At 44.0% G+C, this 20,000-nt stretch overlaps 2 protein-coding genes across 4 annotated transcripts in view; one reads left to right on the top strand and one right to left on the bottom strand.

Annotated features, from left to right (window-relative positions):
- The window catches only part of LOC311591020 (cytochrome P450 2B1-like), a 24,678-nt gene extending 23,144 nt beyond the window's left edge, over positions 1-1,534 (top strand). Inside the window, exon 9 of the mRNA XM_084770388.1 lies at positions 1,192-1,534. Coding sequence (XP_084626514.1) covers positions 1,192-1,376 — 185 coding nt within the window. The 3' untranslated portion in view covers positions 1,377-1,534. The remainder of the gene's footprint in view (positions 1-1,191) is intronic.
- The window catches only part of LOC311591016 (cytochrome P450 2B1-like), a 126,524-nt gene that overhangs the window by 82,969 nt on the left and 23,555 nt on the right, over positions 1-20,000 (bottom strand). The window contains exons 7-9 of one of the 3 annotated variants that reach the window (XM_084770374.1): positions 19,771-19,958; positions 19,458-19,599; positions 13,326-17,037 (exon numbers count right to left, since the gene is read on the bottom strand). In XM_084770374.1, the coding sequence (XP_084626500.1) occupies positions 16,853-17,037; positions 19,458-19,599; positions 19,771-19,958 (515 nt within the window). In that variant the 3' untranslated portion in view covers positions 13,326-16,852. Of the gene's footprint in view, positions 1-13,325; positions 17,038-18,584; positions 18,661-19,457; positions 19,600-19,770; positions 19,959-20,000 lie in introns of those variants that run through there. The other 2 variants (XM_084770375.1, XM_084770373.1) reach the window with 2 other exon arrangements.

The raw sequence follows: 20,000 nt of genomic DNA, 5'->3' as shown, positions 1-20,000 counted from the left end.
TGTGACAGAAGGTGACCTCCTCCCCCACTATATGATCACAGCCTTTCAGGTCTCATCCTGGTAGCCTGCTTACTCGTCCTCTGAGGGCCACCACGTCTCCCCACCAAGGGGAAGTGGTCAAACAGGGGGCACCAGAGTTCATGTCAGAGTCAGTCCCTGCTCTCCACACAACTGTGGAGAATGTGCTGTCCGTTGGCTAGATCTGGATAAGGGGTCTAGGTTTAGTGCATGCATGGTCCTTGGTTGGTACAGTAGTTTGAGAAGACCCCTCTGGATCCAGATCCGCCAGCCTTGATGGTCTTCTTGTAGGTTTCTAGAACCCTCTGAATCCTTCTACTTCCCCATTCTCCCTTACCTCTCTCACCTGGAGTCCCAGTAGGAAGCCCCAGTATCTATCCCAATCTCCTGGTAAGTGGAGACTTTCAGGGGACATCTCTGTTGGGCTAGTGTCTAATTATAAGTGAGTATTAACCATGTGTGTCTTTCTAGATCTGGGTTAACTCACTCAGGATGATCATTTCTAGTTCCAGCCATTTGCCTGCAAATTTCAAGATTTCCTTGCTTTTAATAGCCGAATAGTATCCCATTGTGTAGATGTACCATTGATCCGTTCTTCAGTTGAGGGACACTAGGTTGTTTCCAGATTCTGGCTATTGCAAATAACGCTGCTATTGTTGGCCAAATGCCCTTGTTGTATGGTGGGGCATCATTCAGGTATATTCCCAGGAGTGGCATAGCTGGGTTAGGGTTAGGGTTGGTGACCTAACAAAAGCTACAAATTTGATAAAAAAAAAAAAAAAAGTGACCTCGAGACATACACCAATGTTTCATCTTTCGTTTTTTACAATTTATTTATTGTATGAATGTTTGCATGTGTATACATGTGGGCCGCAGTTTATGTTGGCAGAGGATAGTGTGAGGGATGTGGCTCTCTTCTTCTAGCACGTGTGTTCAGAATATCGAACCCATGTCCTCAGGACTGGCAGCAGGCTTCCATCTAGGCAAGAGCATCTCACTGGCCCGTGCACCGATTCCGCGAGGTGTTGAAAATCTCTTAGGTTCTCTGTTGAGGGTCAGACTTATTCTCACTCACGCAATGGACAGTGTGGGTCTAAGTGGGTTTGGGGATCGGACAGTTGAAAACTTGTATAGTGACCTGGGGCTCACATGGATCACCTTTTGTGCCCACAGGAAAGCGCATGTGTCTTGGGGAAAACATTGCCCGCAACGAATTGTTTCTTTTCACCACCACCATCCTCCAGAACTTCTCTCTGGCCAGCCCCAAGTCTCCTCAGGACATTGACCTCTCTCCCAAGATGAGTGGCGTTGGCAAAATACCACAAATATACGAGATCTCTTTCTTGGCCCGCTGCTGACTGGACTAAAGGTGGCTGATTGTTTCCACTTCTGTAGAGAATGGCCCATCTTTCTGCCTCTGAGAAAACTGCAGGAAACCAGACCCGAGGCCATTGTTTGCATCCTTCTACCTGTTGCAGACTCTCCAAGGCTCTGAGATGTGTCCTTCCCGCCCCCCCCCCCCATGAATGGAGAAACCAAGCAAGCGACTTTGTTGTTGCCATGTGAACAGAGACTTCTGGAGATCACATGTCAGATTGAGTCATATCTCTGTTTATCCCGGAAGCTATGGTCCCCACTTATCAGCTTACTGTGCTCCATGTCATGCCATATGGACTCTGTATATGATCTGAATTCTCTGTCTACAGATTGGCCTAAATGTGCATGGTTCGTGTAAACAGAATTACACAGTGTGTGATCTTTTCGGTGTCTTGTGTCTTTTAGCTTACACACAAGATTGTCTAGGTTCTGACATTCTACATGCTGCAGTCACACACACACCTTCATGGCCTTTTCTCATGATCTTCCTCAGCACCCTCTCCCTGCATCTTTTCTTTATACAGGGGCGTCCTCAACCCAAGGCCCCTCAGCCGCACGATTCTTAACACCAACACCAACACCAAGGCTACCTTAAATTTCTTTAAATATCAAAAAAAATCACACTAATGCCTGCATTATTCAGGGTTCTCTAAAGGAACATGACTAACAGAATCAATCAATCTTTATGCCTGCCTGCCTACTTATCAACCAATCTTTCGATTGTCTACGTATCTATCCATTAATATAAGTATATATCTATCTGTCATCTATCTATGGTATTTTTTTAGACTGGATTATAGGCCATGGCTTATTAGTATAACAGTGACTGTTCCATAAAGGAAAGGCTGAGAATTCAGTAGTTTTCCATGCATGAGGCTGTCATTTTCATCTGTCTCATGCAGTGCTAATGTCCTAGAAGATGCTTTGGGGAGACAGCTTCTGGCATTTAAGTTTCTGGTAAAATCTAGAAGGACAGGACTATCCAAGATGGTGGCACTGATCACACACTGTGTCTCATCCTGAGCCGAGGCATCAGCCTTGGTGCTACAGAGCACCAGAGCTGGAGTGCCCTGGGTGAGAGGGGCCAACACAGTGTGGATCACACATGGGTCTGGCCTCGAGCCGTATAGCTGCTCCATGGAGGAGTCCCTGTGTCCCTGCAGGTGTATGCCCAGTGTCTGGATGCATGCCTGTCTGAGAGCTGCACCTACACTGTACATCTTGGACTTGGTCTCAGACTCAACTGTGGGCTGCAGGGCACCAGCTTCTGGGTCCACTAGCCCAGGCAGACCCCAGCGAATGGAGCATGGGTGGATGTGACTTCATAGAACCACCTGGTCAATACACGGCAGGCCCTGGATGGTGCAGGTGTGTTCACCACAGCTTAACCACACCTCGGACAGCTTGCCGCACTGGCATTTTGTCTCAGACTGAACAACAGAGAGCGAGGCACCAACATCTCGGTATGCTAGTCCAGGGGAGACCCCAGGGTGTGGGGGACATGGGCGGATTTGACCTCAGGTCACCTTGCTAATCCACGGAGAGTTCTTGGGTCTAAGAAGGTCAAAGCGTGGCCCCTAAATCTTAGCAGGCACACAGCACTCTTGCTCTCTGTCTCAGACCAAGCAGTGGGACAACAAGGCAGAATTGTCTGGTGCTGCTAGCCCAGAGGAGACCCCCACAGTGTGGAACTCGTGTGGATCTGACTTCAGGAGACCTGGCCAATCCACAAGAGTTCCTGGGTGCAAGCAGGCACAGGCACTGGTGCAGGATCTTCATGCCAGCCACTGAGCATAATCTCTGCTCTGTGCTTCCAACAGAACTGTGGGGTGGAAGGCACTAGAATTTAGGTCTCTTAGTCCAGAGAAGACACCACAGTGTAGAGCACAAGTGGATCTGACCTCCTACTACCCAACCAATACATAGAAAGTTCCTGGATCTGAACCCAGATCATCCCCCATCTGATCCATGAAAGTGTTTCCAGGTCCCCACAGGTGAGGGGTTCCAACCTACAGCCATTGACCTATGAGCTGCTCTCAATGGCCAGTAAAGGACACTAGAGACTACCACCAAATGCCAGAGACAGCAAGAACTAAAGGCCAGAATAAAAAGACAAATAAGAAAAGCTAAAATAATATGGCATTGCTCGAGCCCAGTTATCCCAAAGCGATCAACCCTGGAAAGTAAAACACAACTGAGCCACAAGAAAATGACCTCAGATCCTTCATAATGAAGACGGTAATGGAGGAAATGAATAAAACCAGTAAACAAATACATGAAGAAACAGCCAAACAGATCGAGGACCTTAGAGAGACCACGACAGAGGCCTATAGAGAGGAAAGGAAGAAGTCACTGGGGGGAAAAAAAATCAGGAAAATGTAAACAATCAGGTCAAGGAGATCCGTAAAATGGCTGAAGATCTGAGGATGGAAATGGCAACAATAATAAAAGCACAAGCTGAAGAAAGCCTGGAAAGAGAGAACTTAGAGAAGAAAACATGAACTGAAGAGGTAAGCATCCCCAACAGAATACAAGAGATAGAGAAAACAATCTCGGACGCAGAAGATACAGTGGAAGAATTTGATGCAACCATCAAAGAAAATGTCAAATCTAAAAAATACCCAACACAAAACATGCAAGAAATCAAGGACACCATGAAAAAAACGCAACCTAAGAATACTAGGCATTGAGGAAAGAGAAGATGCCCAGCTCCAAGGCCCAGAAAATATATATTTTTTTAAAAAATCATAGAAGAAAATTTTCTCAATTTATAGAAAGGAGTTCATATAATCATAAAAGAGGCCTACAAAACACCAAACAGAGTAGACCATAATATAAAATCTTCCCACTACATAGGAACCAAAACACAATATGTAGAGAACAAAGAGAAAAAAAAACATCAAAAAGCAGCAAGGGGAAAATTCCAAGTAACAAAGAATGGCAAACAAATCACAATCACACCTGACTTTTCAGCAGAGACCCTGAAAGCCAGTAGAGTTTGGGCAGAAGTCTTGCAAACCCTAAGAGACCACAGATGCCTGTCCAGACTACTTAACCCAGCAAAACTTTCAATAACCATAGATGGGGAAAACAAGATATTCCACAACAAAAACAAAAATAAACAGTACATATTCACAAATCCAGCCCTACGGAAGATAAGGAAAGCTACAACCCAAAGAGGTTAACTTCACCAAGGAAAATTTATGGGACACATGAAAATGGTACTAAGAGGAAAGTTCACATTACTAAGTACCTTTGAAACATCTCACACAGGAAACTTACTGACACATCTGGAAGCCTTAGGGGAAAAAAAGAAGCAGAAACACCCAAGAGGAGTAGATGGATGGAAATTATCAAACTCAGTCCTGAAACCAACGAAATAGAAACAAAGAATCAGGGATTCCAGGAGCTAGTTCTTGGGGAAAAAATTGTCAAGATAGACAAACCCTTAGCAAAACTAACTAAAAGGCAGAGAGACTCCATCCAAATCAGAAATGAAAAGGGAAAACATAACAGACACTGAAGAAATCAAAAGAATCATTAGGTCTTATTTCAAAAGCCTACATGCCACAACATTTTAAAACATAAACGAAATGGATAATTTTCTTGATAGATTGAATCAAGAACAGGTAAATAAATTACATAGTCCTATTTTTCCTGCTGAAATAGAAGCAGTCATCAAAAGTCTCCCAACCGAAAGAATCCCCAGGCCAGATGGTTTCAGCACAGAATTCTACAACACCTTCAAAGAAGAACTAATCCTGATACTCTTCAAGTCCACAAAATAGAAATGGAAGAAACATTAACAAACACACTCTATGAGGCTACAGTCACACTGATACCTCAACCTCATGAAGACTCAATAGAGAAAGAGAAATTCAGAACAATTTCTCTTATGAACATTGAGGCACATATACTCAATAAAATACGACTTTGTCTAGAAGCCAGAGTAATAGAGTCTGGAAAACGGACTGATTTGTTAACCAGGAGCACCAAGCTCGCACCTCAGTACAGCGGTACAACTCCATGGTTTGGAAGGAACAAATCTTGAAAACCACGTGCTCCCCCCGAATATGGTAAAGAGCACGGACCCCCTGGGGACCAGAGCCTCCTTGACTGCATCTGCTGCTGTGGTGGGCAGCAGTGAGTGGCAGCCATTGGCAACAGGCACAGTGGCTCAGGACAGCAACGCAGGTGAGCGAATGAACGGGCCACTTTCCAAAACACAGACTTGGGGGCTCCTCGGTCTAAACAAGTGGGGAAGATAAAAAAAAAGAAGCCCCATGCCCACCGCTACCTCTGTCTGTGGCTGATCTTCCCCCAGGGTTGGAAACTGCAAGCTCTGAGCACGCTGCACTCTTTTGAGAACTGGAACGGTGTGGTTTCCCCCTGTGGAACAAAGAATTAACACAGTGTAAGCCACACAGCATCTGGTATCCAGGCCACTGTTCTACTGTGTGGCTGACTCCTCACAGGAGAACAAGTAGCCAGAGGAACCACACAGAAACACGGATCCTAGGTAGCAGAGCTTACACAACTATAGATACAGGAAGACAGTGTCTGCCAAGCCAGTATAAGAAGCAGCTGCCTTCCAAAGGTGCTCACCCCTGTGACTGCCAGCTTAGAAAACCCAAGCCCTCTCAGCAGATGCCTAAAGGTAAGAGTAAGAGGACAAATAACAAAAACCAGACATCAACAGATACCATAATACAGCCGAATCCCAGGAAAATGACCTCAAAGATATGCTTATAGGGTTATTTGAGAATTATAAAGAGGAAATGAATAGATTCTTCCAAGAATTCCAGGAAAATACAAACAAACAAATAGAGGCCACCCAGGAGAAAAAAAAAAAGAAACCACATCAAACAGGTGAAGGAAATGAGTAAAATGGTTCAAGACATGAAAACAGAATTAGACAACGTTTTTAAAAATCTCAAATTGAGAAAACCCTCCAAATGGAACAATTAAAGAAGGAAGCAAGAATCCAACAGACAAGTATGACCAACAGAATCCAACATGTAGGCTCAATTTTCTTAACCATATATTTTATTAACAACTTCGTGACCAAGCATACGTCACTTATAACTTGACTAACCAAAACAATAGGAAATGAGGATTAATGGACACAATAACAAAACCTTAAGGATATCAGTTCTGAGGAACAATTTTCCAGGCGTGAGCCACAGGATTTCTTCTGCTGGAACCTGGGGTAACCAGAACCCAGAACCTCAGCAGGAGCCAGAGCCCCGAAGCCTTCCCTCGAGCGGTTCTCTCTAGGAGCGTTTCAAAGTGCAGCAGTGAACAGCCAAATCTATCCCAAGTCTCCAAAAAGCCCCCTGCTTCCAGTTCTGGGCTCCTTTATATATCTCCTCCAAGAGTCTGCTCACAGGATCTTTTCAGCTGGCAACAATTAAGCTCCTGCACGAGGTGGTTGCTCTTCTAGTGAATTAACCTCACCTGTTCTCTCACGAGACCGGTCTGATCCCGCACTTGGAATCCTAAAAAACAGGTTTATCTCTCCTTCACCAATATATGGAGGAAAGGCTCTCAGAGGCCGAAGATACAATAGAGGCCATTGATACATCTCTCAAGGAAAATATTAAAACAGAAAAAATTGTGACACAAAGCATCCAAGAAATCAACAACTCCAGGAGAAGGATTATAGGAGTAGATGAAAAGGAGGATGTAAAGTCCCAAGGACCAGAAATGTTTTCAAGAAAAATCATAGAAGAAAATGTACCCAACCTAAAGAAAGAGATGCCCTTGAACATACAAGAGGCCCACAGAACACCAAATAGGCTAGACCAGGAAATAAATTCCTCCCACCACAGAAAATAAAAACACAAAATCAGCAGAATAAAGAAAAGATATTAAAGGAAGCAAGGGGAAAAGACCAAATAACACATAAAGGCAGATCCATGAGAATTACACCTGACTTTTCAACAGAGACCATGAAAGCCAGAAAAGCTTGGGCTAAGGTTATCCAGACACTAAGAGACCACAGATGCCAACCCAGAATACTATATCCAACAAAACTTTCAATCACTATAGATGGAGAAAACAAGATATTCCATGGGAAAAAAGAAAAAATTTAAACAATATCTATATACCAACCCAACTCTACAGAAGATAGTAGAAGGAAAACTTCATCACAAAGAAGTCAACCACTCCCAAGAAAACTTAGTATATAGATAATCTCACACCAGCAAAACCAAAACAGACACTGATACACACCATCACCACCAACTAATTGCACAATAAAAGGATCCAATAACCATTGGTCACTAATACCTCTCAACATCAATGGCCTCAACTCCCCCAGTAAAAAGACACAGGCTAACAAAACAGATTAAAAACAAGATCCGTCATTCTGCTGCATTCAAGAAACACATCTCAGCAACAAAAATAGACATCACCTGAGAGTAAAGGGCTGGAAAAAAAGATTTTCCAAGCAAAGGGACTCGGGAAGCAAGCGGGAGTAGCCACTCTAATATCTAATAAGGTAGACTTTCAATTAAATTTGATCAAGAAAGATGGAGGACACTTTGTTCTCATCAAAGGAAAAATCCGCCAAGAGGGCATTACTATGCTGAGTATCTATTTCCCAAATACCAGGACACCTGCATTCATAAAAGAAATACTTTTAAAGTTTAAATCACTCACTGATCCCAACCCAATAATAGTGGAGACCTCAATGCTCCACTCTCACCAATGGACAGATCTTCAAGGCAAAAACTAAACAGAGATAAATAAATACATAGATAAATAAATGGGTGGATACAAAAAAATCAGTAGCCCTCGTGTATACAAATAACAAACTGGCTGAGACAGAAATTAGGGAAGCCACAGTCTCAAGACCCTGAGCAGAGCACTGACCTGCTCATGGGGAAAGATTTAGGAGGAAATCAGGGGACTTGCATGCCATACATTGTAGAAGCCTTGCCAGTAAAATTTATGGGGAAGAGACATCCTAGGACAAATGGGAATTATGATGCGCAGCCCGAATGAGGTGGCTACTGGACAGATGCTGCAGCAAGAATGTCAGCCAGGGAAAGGCTTAGGGAAAGCATGAAATGGGTATTATTCACCCTTTTCAAGCTAAAGGAAATTTAGGGACTGCAGGATTAGGGAGTTTTCCCTAGGGGCTATTGACCACACTGCACGCCATGCTGATGGTATAATCTGGAAATTGGATGAACCTGTATGGGTGGATCAACGGCCCTTTACTACTGAAAACAGTCAGGCAGCGCAGGTGTTAGGAGGTAGTGTGGAATCTACCTCTCCTTGGAATACTCCTATTTTTTGTAATTAAGGAAAGATCAGGGGAATGGAGGTTGTTACAAGATTTAAGAAAAGTTAATGAGACTATGCAAATGATGGAAGCACTGCAGCCAGGACTGCCCTCTCCTGTGGCTGTTCCCAAGGATACTTTAAAAATTGTCATAGACCTTAAGGATCATTTTTTTCACTGTTCCCTTGCATCCAAAAGATTGCCATCGCTTTGCTTTCATTGTGACTTCTGTGAATTTTAGAGAACCAATGAAGAGATATCGTTGGCGGGTTTTGCCTCAGGGAATGGCTAACAGTCCCACCCTATGTCAGAAATTTGTAGCTACAGCTTTACAAAAGGTTAGAGAAATATATATATACTGATTTATATATCATTCATTACATGGATGATACACTTATCGCTGCAAAGGATGGACAACAAGTGCTTCTGTGTTATGCTTTTATGGAAACCTGATTATCTCAGTCTGGTCTGCAAATAGCTCCTGAAAAGGTTCAAAAGGTCGATCCATATTCGTATTTGGGATTCCAGCTTTTTCCTTCTCAGATAAAACACCAAAGTATCACATTGAGAGTGGGTAATTTAAAGACTGTCAATGATTCCAAAAGTTGCTCAGTGATATAAATTGGGTTAGACCTTATTTAAAATTAACAACTGGAGATTTGCGGCCCTTATTCAAAATCTAACAAGGAAATTCCTCTCCAAATTCACCCTGGGAGCTTACAGCTGAAGCTAGGAAAGCCTTGGCGTTAGTGGAAGAGATTATCTCCCATCAATTCATAACCTATACAGATGACGGCAAGCCTCTAGGGTATATTATCTTGGCCACTCAGGCTACACCTACTGTGGTGTTCTGGCAAGGTGCTCCTACTATGTGGGAACATTTGCCATCTTCTCCCACTAAGGTAATAGTGCCATATTATTTGGCTGTTGCAAAGTTGATTCACATAGGTCAATTGCAAGGAAGAAAGTATTTTGGCAAAGAACCTGATTTTATTATTCAGCCCTATTCCAAGGAACAGCAAAATTGGCTGTCTGCCAACAGGGATGATTAGCCGTGGGCTTGTGCACAATTTTGTGGATCTATAGATAACCATTTTCCCTCTAACAGGCTTCTCCACTTTTAAAATAAACATCCAGTTATTTTCCCTAAGATAACTCAATTTCAGCCTGTGAGAGATGGTTTGCTGATTTTTACTGATGGCTCTTCTAATGGAAAAGCTAGTCACATAGTAGAAAGACAGACATATGTTATTTCTACTACTGCTAAGTCTGCTCAAATTGCTGAGCTGCAAGTGGTAGCTACTGTTTTCCAACATTATGCCTTTTGTTCATGTAATTTATATTCAGATAGTGGCTATGTAGCAGAGGCAGTTCCTCGCCTAGAAACTGCAGGACAAATTCAACCCCAATCACCGGCTAGTGGATTAGTTTTTCAAATCCAGAGAGCTATTCTAAAGAGAAAACATCCTTTTTTAAAGGACATTTAAGAGCTCACACTGATTTACGTTGACTTTTGGCTGCAGGTAATGGGTTAGCAGATGCAGCTACCAAAAATTTGGTATCCCTTACAAATGTAGAAAATGCTCAAAAAGCTCATGATAATATTAATAGCCAAAGTCTAAGACTTCAATATAGGATTACTAAAGAGTAAGCTCGAGCCATTGTGAAGGCATGCTCCACATGTCCTCAGTTTCTCCCTGTACCACATCTGGGAGTTAATTCCAGAGGAAGGGTCCCTAACTAATTTTGGCAAATGGATGTTACTCATATACCTGAATTTGGAAAGTTAAAATACGTTCATGTGTCTATAGACACATATTCTAGATATTTAATTGCTTCTCTCCAGTCTAGAGAAGCCACAAAGAATACAATTGCTCACTGTCTGTCTGCCTTTTATCACATTGGTGTGGCTAAGGCTATCAAGACAGATAATGGCTCAGGGTATGACAGCAAAGCTTTTTCAAACCTTTTGTGACTCTTTTTCCATAAAACATGTTACAGGTACTCCTTATAATCCTCAAGGACAAGTTATGGTGGAACGAGCTCATTCTGCCATAAAAACCTATTTACAAAAAGTAAATAAAGGTTTTGTAAAAACCTTTTACAAAAAGTAAAAGTAAATAATTTACTGCTTGATGCCAAAGGAAATTCTGGCACGGCAACACTCAGCCATCCCTCGCTAGAGTGAAATGGAAGGGTCCTTTAACTGGACAGTGGAATGGACCCGGCCCTGTATTAGTATGGGGTCGAGGCTCTGTTTGTGTTTTCTCACAGGAACATGACGCTGCACACCGGCTACCTGAGAGGCTTGTGCGTCAAGTGGATGCTGGCACGGATGAGTCTGCCTTTGTCCGTGCCCACCCATCAGCCACAATCGCTCTTCTGTCTTTCCATGACCTGTGCGCCTCTTTCTCTTCCCTTCGTGTACATTCATGTTTTCCTTTATGCCCGTTTTCCAAAACTGACCCTGAGACTTACTCAGTTTCTCCACCAGACAGAGAGAGCCTCGTCCTTTTTCATAAGCCCCTCCTCACGACACTTTCTCATCCTAAACTCTTACGGCAGCCAGAGAGAATTGCCAAAGGGTCTTCCAATGCTCCAGGTTGACCAAAAAAAAAAAAATCACACCTAAGAAATTAATATGTATCTAGTTGGAGGTCAGCCTGAGTTTACGCAGGCCCCATCTCGAGACAGAATAAATCGTTATGGATCTGTGTATAGATGTGGGTATAGATACAGAACCGTGATCACACCATGAAGTATGACCTGCTGTCCCTGGCAACTTGTTCGACGCCTCCTGATAACACTCAGGGAGAAAGGCCCTTACCTACTGACAAGGTGACTTGCCAGGATGGGGAGGGATGATCCTCTCGGTGATCCTGAGTCATGGGAATCATAAATACATTACACACATATGGGAAATACCTGGAAAAGCAGCCATCTCTGGGCATCTATGGGGAATTGGTGGCAGGAATTTAAAAGTGCTTTTGATGCCAAAAGCCCTTGAATGGACTGGTGCATATTTGGAAATAACCTACCCTCATCCTCTTGTAACTCTTCGCTCAGTCTAGATTTCAGTGTGCCTAATAGGAATTTAACGCTTTTGGGAATGGTTAGTGTCTGATATCGCCTAGGAGATAACGCTTTTTAAAAGCTCTGTGTGCTTTCGATGTTGATGTGTTTTGTAGTTTCAGGTGGGGGGGTCTCATCATCAAACTTTAGCCACAAAAATAACAATTCACAGGTTAGATAAAAATAGTTTATGGGAAACTTGAAGGAGGATCCTGAGTTTGAGATTAGCCTGGGAAGAGGAGGGCAACCTTGTCTCAAAAAGCTAACAAAAAATAAATAAATAAATATACTACAGGGCCTAGGTGGGTAATTTGTGAAAAACTGAAGTGTAGAAGGAAGTTGAGATTGTTGCCACTGTATCATCTCTCTAAATGAGAAATGTGGCCAAGGATATTTATTGATTTTTTTAAAAATGTATTTTATTAATTTATTCATATTACATCTCAATTGTTATCCCATCCCTTGTATCCTTCCATGACTTTTTAATAAACAAGTGTTAATTCAACATGGAATACCACCCGTGACAGAGCAATGCAGAGACTGGTAAAGGCGTTGCTATTGTCCTTGGCTTGAATGGTATATGGAATTTAGAACTGATTAGCCCTAACTACCTACCTATCCTTCCTCCTTCCTTCCTTCCTTCCTTCCTTCCTTCCTTCCTTCCTTCCTCCTTACCTAACACCTGCCCTGCCTTTCCTCCCCTTTGTCCGGGAACACATCAGTCTGACCTCTTTTGTTGGCAGGAGTAAAACCTATTGTTGATGCCTCTGACATTTTCCTTACTCTTCCAGAAAAGACAAGACCCAAGTAGTAAAATTCTACACCTTATACCTCAACCCCTTTATACCTTTTGCACTCCAAGCACAGGGCCCCGCACCACTCCAACAGAGCCAGGCTTGTCTGCCATTCTGAGCCCCATCCGTTGCCAGTTACAATGTCCCCTGTCACTCGGCAACCTTCCCACCTCAACCTACTGCCTGGCGGGAGTCTCTTGCTTTTCCAGTTGAGTGACCTCCAGGTGCAAGCACAGGGCTAAGCACACAGGGCTCAGGCCCTTTGCACGTCTCACCTGTGTGAAGGTGTTGAGGAGAACTCCTCTGACCATCTGCGAGAGATTCCACAAGAAGGCCAGGGGAGGAGGTCCCGGTGGGAAGAGGAAAGTAGCCTTTGATGGCCCCTGAGTAAGAGTGGCAAGAGGCCAGCAAAGAGAAGTGAGGAGAATCAAGATGGGAGGCTCCCAGCTCTTGGTCTATCAACCATTGACTTCACTGCACACTCTGGCAGGAACTTTTAGGATAAACCTGACTCTCTGCCCTGTTACGCAACTTCAGCTGTTGCAGCCTCCTGTCTCATCATTGGCCAGAAGTGTGAGCATCCAGATTTCATGCTTGGGCTGCTGGTGATCTGTTCACTCCCTGTTCGCTTACTCCAACCCTAGATGTTGGCAAGGACACCATGAAACAGGTACACGGGACCAAAGGGCATATGGGAGTAATACATCTTTATTTCTCGGTGTGTTAATATGGTTGTCATCTCAGTTTTGTCTGCGTATTTACTCAAGAATGGACGTGTGTGTGTGTGTGTGTGTGTGTGTGTGTGTGTGTGTGTGCGCACGTGCACGATGCACATGTAAAGGTGTGTTTTATGTGAATGCAGGTGTGAGCTTCTGTGTTTCCCTAGATATGTTCGCATGTGTGTGTGTGTGTGTGTGTGTGTGTGTGTGTGTGTGTTGTGTTTGAAGATAGAGTTTCTCTATTTAGCTATGGTTGTCCTGTTACTTGCCCTATATACCTGTCTGGCTTTACACTCAGAGAACCTCCTGCTTTTGCCTCCTGACTCTTGAGATTCAAACCGTGTGCACGGCTCATCAGTGCATGCTTGCATTGTGGAGCTACTTTGTTTATTCTTAGTTTCATGTGCGACTTAATTACACTTGAGTGGCAGGAGTAGAGTTACAACGTTGCTATTTGAGTGTCTGTGTGTTTGTACGTGTCCCAAGCCCAGTGTAGGAATGACTTCTCCAGAGTCTCCATTTCACTCTCTAGCTGTGACTGCCTAAGACAGGACAAAAGGAAGAGGTGCAGCTCAGCAGTGGGATGGAGAGAAAGTCTTCAGCCTGGGAGAGGAGCATCTGGAGCATCTATGTCTCTGACCACTGTGACTCACAGCACATAAAACTCTCTGACCCTCCCTTCTGTCATCCCTCTCTGACAATATCTCTCTTCCTCCCTGTAGACTCTGTGGTGTAGGATGCAAAGACCGCCTCAGTCTGTTTTCTACTGAAGCATAATATTGAAGACTGGGTAATTATTATTAGAATACACTCGGCATTTGTAGTTCTGGAAGCAGTTATTCCCAAGACACATCAGCAGTGTCTGGTGAGGCCATTGCTGCTGCCGTGTACCGTGACAACAGGGCACGCAAGGGTACCTATGATTGGGAGAACTAAAAAGGAGACTGACTACTCCTCACTCAATCCTACAATAGTTACATCAACCTGTTCACAAAGTGCCACGCTTAGATGAAAATGTTGATGTCTCTACATCTTTTGCCCGCTCTTGGGACATCTTTCCTGCCTACTGCATTGCCTCATCTCGCCTTGATATGAGAGTTTGTGTCTTGGTAGGCCACGTTCCCTTAATATTGCTGAGAGGACTGCTCTTTTCTGAAGGGAAACAGAGGATCATCTTGGGGAGATGGGCAGTATGTGAGAAAACTTGCATGGCTAGAGGGAGGAAGGCTGTGGTCAGGCTGTGTTGTAAGAGTGAAGACTGTGTAAACAGACAAAAAATGAAATATTTCCCTTGGCTCCGTGGATTTGAATGTTTGGTCCCTAGCCAACAGTATTTTAAGGACTTTCTGAGATCTTTTACATGGAGAGTGTACCAGAAAGAAATGCATTACTTCAGGGACATCCTCCCATCTCTTCTCTTTTTCAGCTGCCTTATTCTTCCAAACACTGAAGCCCAGCTTCCATGCCTCCCTGACCAAAAAAACAAAACAAAACAAAAAAAAAACCTGACTATAAATAAATCCTTCCACACACTTGCCTCTGAGAAGATATTTAACCATTGTGACAAATGAAGGAATTAATATAGAAAATCTGTACCAGGAACGGGGTTGCTATGTGATAAACCTCACCAAGTTGTTCCTCGGCTGAAACTCTATGTTATGTTAATTTGGGCTCCAGTTTTTATGTGAGAGCTTATAACTGATCAGATAGAAGTATCAGAGAAAGAATAGAGTGAGAAGCCGGGCGTGATGGCGCACGCCTTTAATCCCAGCACTCGGGAGGCAGAGGCAGGCGGATCGCTGTGAGTTCGAGGCCAGCCTGGTCTACAGAGTGAGTCCAGGACGGCCAAGGCTACACAGAGAAACCCTGTCTCGAAAAACCAAAAAAAAAAAAAAAAAGAAAGAAAAGAAAAGAATAGAGTGAGGTACATAGAGCAAGACAGAGAGACAGAACTACATAAATAAAGATAAAAGACACAGAAACACACACACACAGAGAGAGAGAGAGAGAGAGAGACAGAGAGAGAGAGAGAGAGAGAGACAGAGAGACAGAGACAGAGAGACAGAGACAGAGACAGAGAGACAGAGACAGAGAGGTTTGAACTGGAACCAAGGCTGGACGGAAAGGATTTTTGCCTGCCTGCTCACATTCTTACTGGCAAGTGCCTCTAACCCGTTGCTGTGGTTGGTATTTAAATCCAAGTTATGCTGGATTCTAAGAGAAACTGAAGCATCAGAAACTGTCTCTCCAGGCGTCCTCCAGGACTCCAGCACTGCTTAAGACACCTGATATTTGCAACCTTGTGCATGGAAAACTACCGAATTCTCAGCCTTTCCTTTATGGGACAGTCACCATTGTACTAACCAAGACATGGCCTGTAAGCCAGTATAATAACTCCCATAGATGGGTGATAGATGATTGATAGATAGATAGATAGATAGACAGACAGATATTGATTGACGATAGATGATAGATACATAGATAGATAGATAGATACATACATACATACATACATACATACATACATACATACATACATAATTAGATATATAGATGATTGAAGATTGACTGATAATGAGTAGAGAGTGAGATCTGTCTCTCACATGAACTCTGGTGCCCCCTTTTCTGACCACGTCCCATGGTTGGGGAGGCCTGGCAGCACTCAGAGGAAGCATAGCAAGTTACCAAGAAGAGACTCGATAGTCTAAGAGCATATACAGGGGGAGGAGGTCTCCCTCAATCACAGACATAGGGGAGGAGAGAAGGGGGGAAGCGGGAGGGAGGGAGGAATAGGAGGAAACAAGGGAAGGGCTAACAATCTATATGTAATATGAATAAATTAATTTTTAAAAAGAAAGAAAGAAAAGAAGAAGATTGACTGATAAATGGGCAAACAGACAGACTGATTGATTTTGTCGGTCCTGTTCCTTTAGAGACCCCTGAATAATGCTGTCATTGCTGTGATTCTTAGGGGATTTAAAGAGAAACATAAGGAAGCCTAAGTTGGTGTTGGAGTCACGCAGCTCGAGGGGCCTGTGGCTGAGGAGGTCCCTGCATAGAGAGAAGACGCCGGGCGAGGATGCTGCTGAAGATCACGCGAAAAGCCCCTGAGGGTGTGTGGCTGTGGCCTGGAGAGTGTAGGAGGCTAGACAATCCTGTGTGGAGGAAAAGACACAAGACACCAGAAATCACACGCTCTGTGACTCTGTTTACGCGAACCATGTGCATTAGTCACGTCTGTAGGCAGAGAAATCAGGCCATGCGCTGAGCTCGTGTCACGGAACGTGGAGAAGAGTGAGCGAATAAACAGGCACACTACAGCTTTTGGGTGGAACAGAAGAAGTGACGCCCCCCTCCCCCCGCCCCGCCGAAGTCTCTGCTCACACATCAAGAAAGGCATTTTCTCGCTTGGTTTCTCCGATGCAAACCACAGGGGAAGACAAACACACCTCAGAGCATCGGAGAAGCTGCAATAGGGAGAAGCACATGAGCAGTGACCTAGGGGCAGGTTTTTCTGAGGCAGAAAGATGGGCTATTATGTACAGAAGTGCAGACACCTAGCCCCCCCCCCCTTAGTGCAATCAGCAGCGGGCCAGGAAGCAGATCTGGTATGTTGGGGGTATTTTGCCGATGCCACTGTCCTTGGGAGTGAGGTCGATGTCCTGAGGGTCCACGGGGCTGGACACGGAGAAGTTCTGGAGGATGGCGGTGAAGAAAAGGAACAGCTCGTTGCGGGCGATGCCTTCGCCAAGGCACGTGCGCTTTCCTGTGGGCGCAGAAGGTGAGCCATTATGAGCCGCGGGCCACTGTAAAACTTTTGGACTGTCTCCTCCCTACACCCATTCAGACATCTCTCCCCATTGTAATGAAGAGTGAGTTTTGACACTCGACCTGCAGTTCAAGGGAGAATATAAGAGATCTTCAACACCTTAGAGACGTAGATGTCTTAACACCCAAAAGGAGCCTACCATCAGTCCTGAGGACATAATCTCAGGCTCCTGGCTCTCGTGCTAGAAGAAAACACCCAGATCCCTCAAGCTGTCCTCTGACATCCATAAACTGTAGCACACACGCATGCACATGTGAACACTCTTATGTTAAATAAATTGTAAAATGAAAGGCAAAAATGTCCCATCATCACTTTTGGCAAATTTGTAACTTTTGTTAGTCCTTGCCCCGGACTGTAACAACCCACTTAGAGTAGGTTAAAGTGCAGTTGCGTAAGCATTTATAATGCATTGTCTTTAGTGTCTGTCATTTCTCATGTCATGGGATTGGATACCCATCTCACAGGGCTTCCCTGAAGGTACAGGCGCGATTTAGAACGAACCCTATATGTGCAGGAAGTGGAGGCACATAACTGTAATCCCAACACTTGGGAGACCGATGGAGGAATAAGATGGGTTCGGAACAGCAAGGGGTGCATAGCCAGCTCTGTCTGTCTGTCTGTCTGTCTGTCTGTCTCTCTCTCTCTCTCTCTCTCTCTTTCTCTGTGTCTCTCTGTCTCTCTCTGTCTTTTTCTATGTCTATCTCTGTCTTTCTCTGTCTCTCTGTCTCTGTCTCTCTCTGTCTCTCTCTTTCTCCTTCTCTCTCTGTCTCTCTCTGTTTGTCTCTATTTCTGTCTCTCTCTGTCTCTTTCTGTCTGTCTATCTCTGTCTCTATTTCTGTCTCTCTCTGTCTCTTTCTGTCTGTCTCTCTGTCTCTGTCTCTCTGTCTCTGTCTCTCTCTATCTCTCTCTTTCTTCTTCTCTCTCTGTCTCTCTCTGTTTGTCTCTATTTCTGTCTCTCTCTGTCTCTTTCTGTCTGTCTCTCTCTGTCTCTATTTCTGCCTCTCTCTGTCTCTTTCTGTCTGCCTCTCTCTGTCTGTCTCTCTGTCTCTGTCTCTGTCTCTGTCTCTGTCTCTGTCTCTGTCTCTCTCTCTCTCTCTCTCTCTCTCCTTTCTTTCCTGTCAGTCTACCTGAACCTATATCTGTAACTACCAGCACCGTGTGCCTTTGGACCTGATCTCTGTTTGTGTCTTTCTAAATTCCCTAGGGCCCATCCTAACCTGTCTAAGGACAGCTTGTCACCTTTCCCTTCTGTGGTCTCCCTCGTGTCCCCTTGTCTGTTTGTAATTGTGTCCTCCAATTTTTTTTCTTTCCTCCACCTCCCGCTAATCACCTTTCTTCTCACTCATGTTCACTCAGTTTACTACAAAATATTTTCTCCTGTAGTAGCTTCGTTGTCTCTCACCATTGTGCCCCTCTGTGATGGGATCTTTCCAATTTCCCTACCTCTATATTGTTTCTTTCTCTCTGTCCCTTTTCTTCCCGTACCTGCTTTTCTAAACTTGGAGCTGTGTTATGAAGAATAATTTTTTTAAAATCTCGCTTCCCTAGGTGTCTCTAACTCTAAAAAATAAGACATGAAAGAAGGCCATTATTACTTTGATGTGATGGTGAGCTTTGTCTTATCATGTGCATTTCTTTGTTATGGCTTCTTGTTATCTCTTGGGAGCCTTTTCTTTTCTAATGAGGAATGGAAAGGGAGTGGTTAAATGTTCAAAAACCGTGGGGAGGAACCGGGAAGAGCAGAGGGAGGAAAGTGTAGCAGGATATATTGTGTGAGAAAAGAATCTATTTCTAATAAAAGAAGAAAAGGAAGTCTAATGGAAAAAGTAACACAATTAATGGATTTGAGGCAAAGAAAAATAATGGGATATTCAGGCTGTTACAGTTTCCAAAGTGAAGAAGCTATCTTCTGCCATTTTTAGTGCTTTGCATGGACACTGCTGTGTTGGCCTACAGACACCCTGAACTTCCTGAGAAAGAATACTCAATACCTCCAACCCCTCTACTAACATGTTATTTATTTTTTGGGCAGTGGTAGAAACCTAACTTTGCAGAGAGCTCATTTTGTTCTCTGTAAAGATTCTGTTTTGTCAGGCATTTAATCACGATTAAAGAGGAATGTTTTTTTGCTTGTTTAAAAAAAGTGTTTTAGGCTAATTATAAAAAAAATAGAAAAGGGATTTGCTCAGGTTAGATTTTTTTTTTAATATTTTCCCAAATTCCTCCTGATCAGCTATCCCTGGTGAGTGAGTGGGATGGATCAGGCAAAGCCACTGGAATACACCTGTATCTGTTTGTGTCAAAGAGGCCAGCACTGCCCTCTGGTGTCTAGGAATGGAATCACAGGTCAGTCTCACCTATGGAGAAGGGCATAAAAGCTTCACTTTTCTTCAGTGCCCCATTGGCATCCAGGAAGTGGTCAGGATTGAAGGCGTCTGGCTGTTCAAAGTACAGTGGGTCATGAAGAGCTGAACTCAGAATGGGGTACACCTCAGTGTCCTAGGAGGTGTTACAAGACACAAAGATGTTAACATTCCCTGACTCCCTACACAAAACAGCCAGTCCCAAATAAACACAGAATTCTGGGAAACTAAAATCAGGAATAGGTTGGTGATTAGGATCGTGGAGTATTGCTATAGAGTATCAGTGAAGAACCACAGCTGGTCTCACCTTGGGGAGCAGGTACCCTCGGAACAATGTGTCTTTGGTGACTTTGTGTGGCAGACTCATAGGAATAAGATCTGAAAACCTCTGAACCTCGTGGATGACTGCGTCAGTGTACGGCATTTTGGTGCGGTCGTCGAGCGTTGGTAGGCGGTGTGAGCCGATCACCTGTTCAATCTCCTTCTGGACTTTCTCTGCACATAAAATGGATGTGGTAGACAATGCTTACTTTGCGA

The sequence above is a fragment of the Acomys minous genome, assembly GCF_964271855.1.
Source record: "Acomys minous genome assembly, chromosome: 20".
NCBI classification, from domain to species: domain Eukaryota; kingdom Metazoa; phylum Chordata; class Mammalia; order Rodentia; family Muridae; genus Acomys; species Acomys minous.
This window is presented reverse-complemented; position numbering and strand designations above follow the sequence as displayed.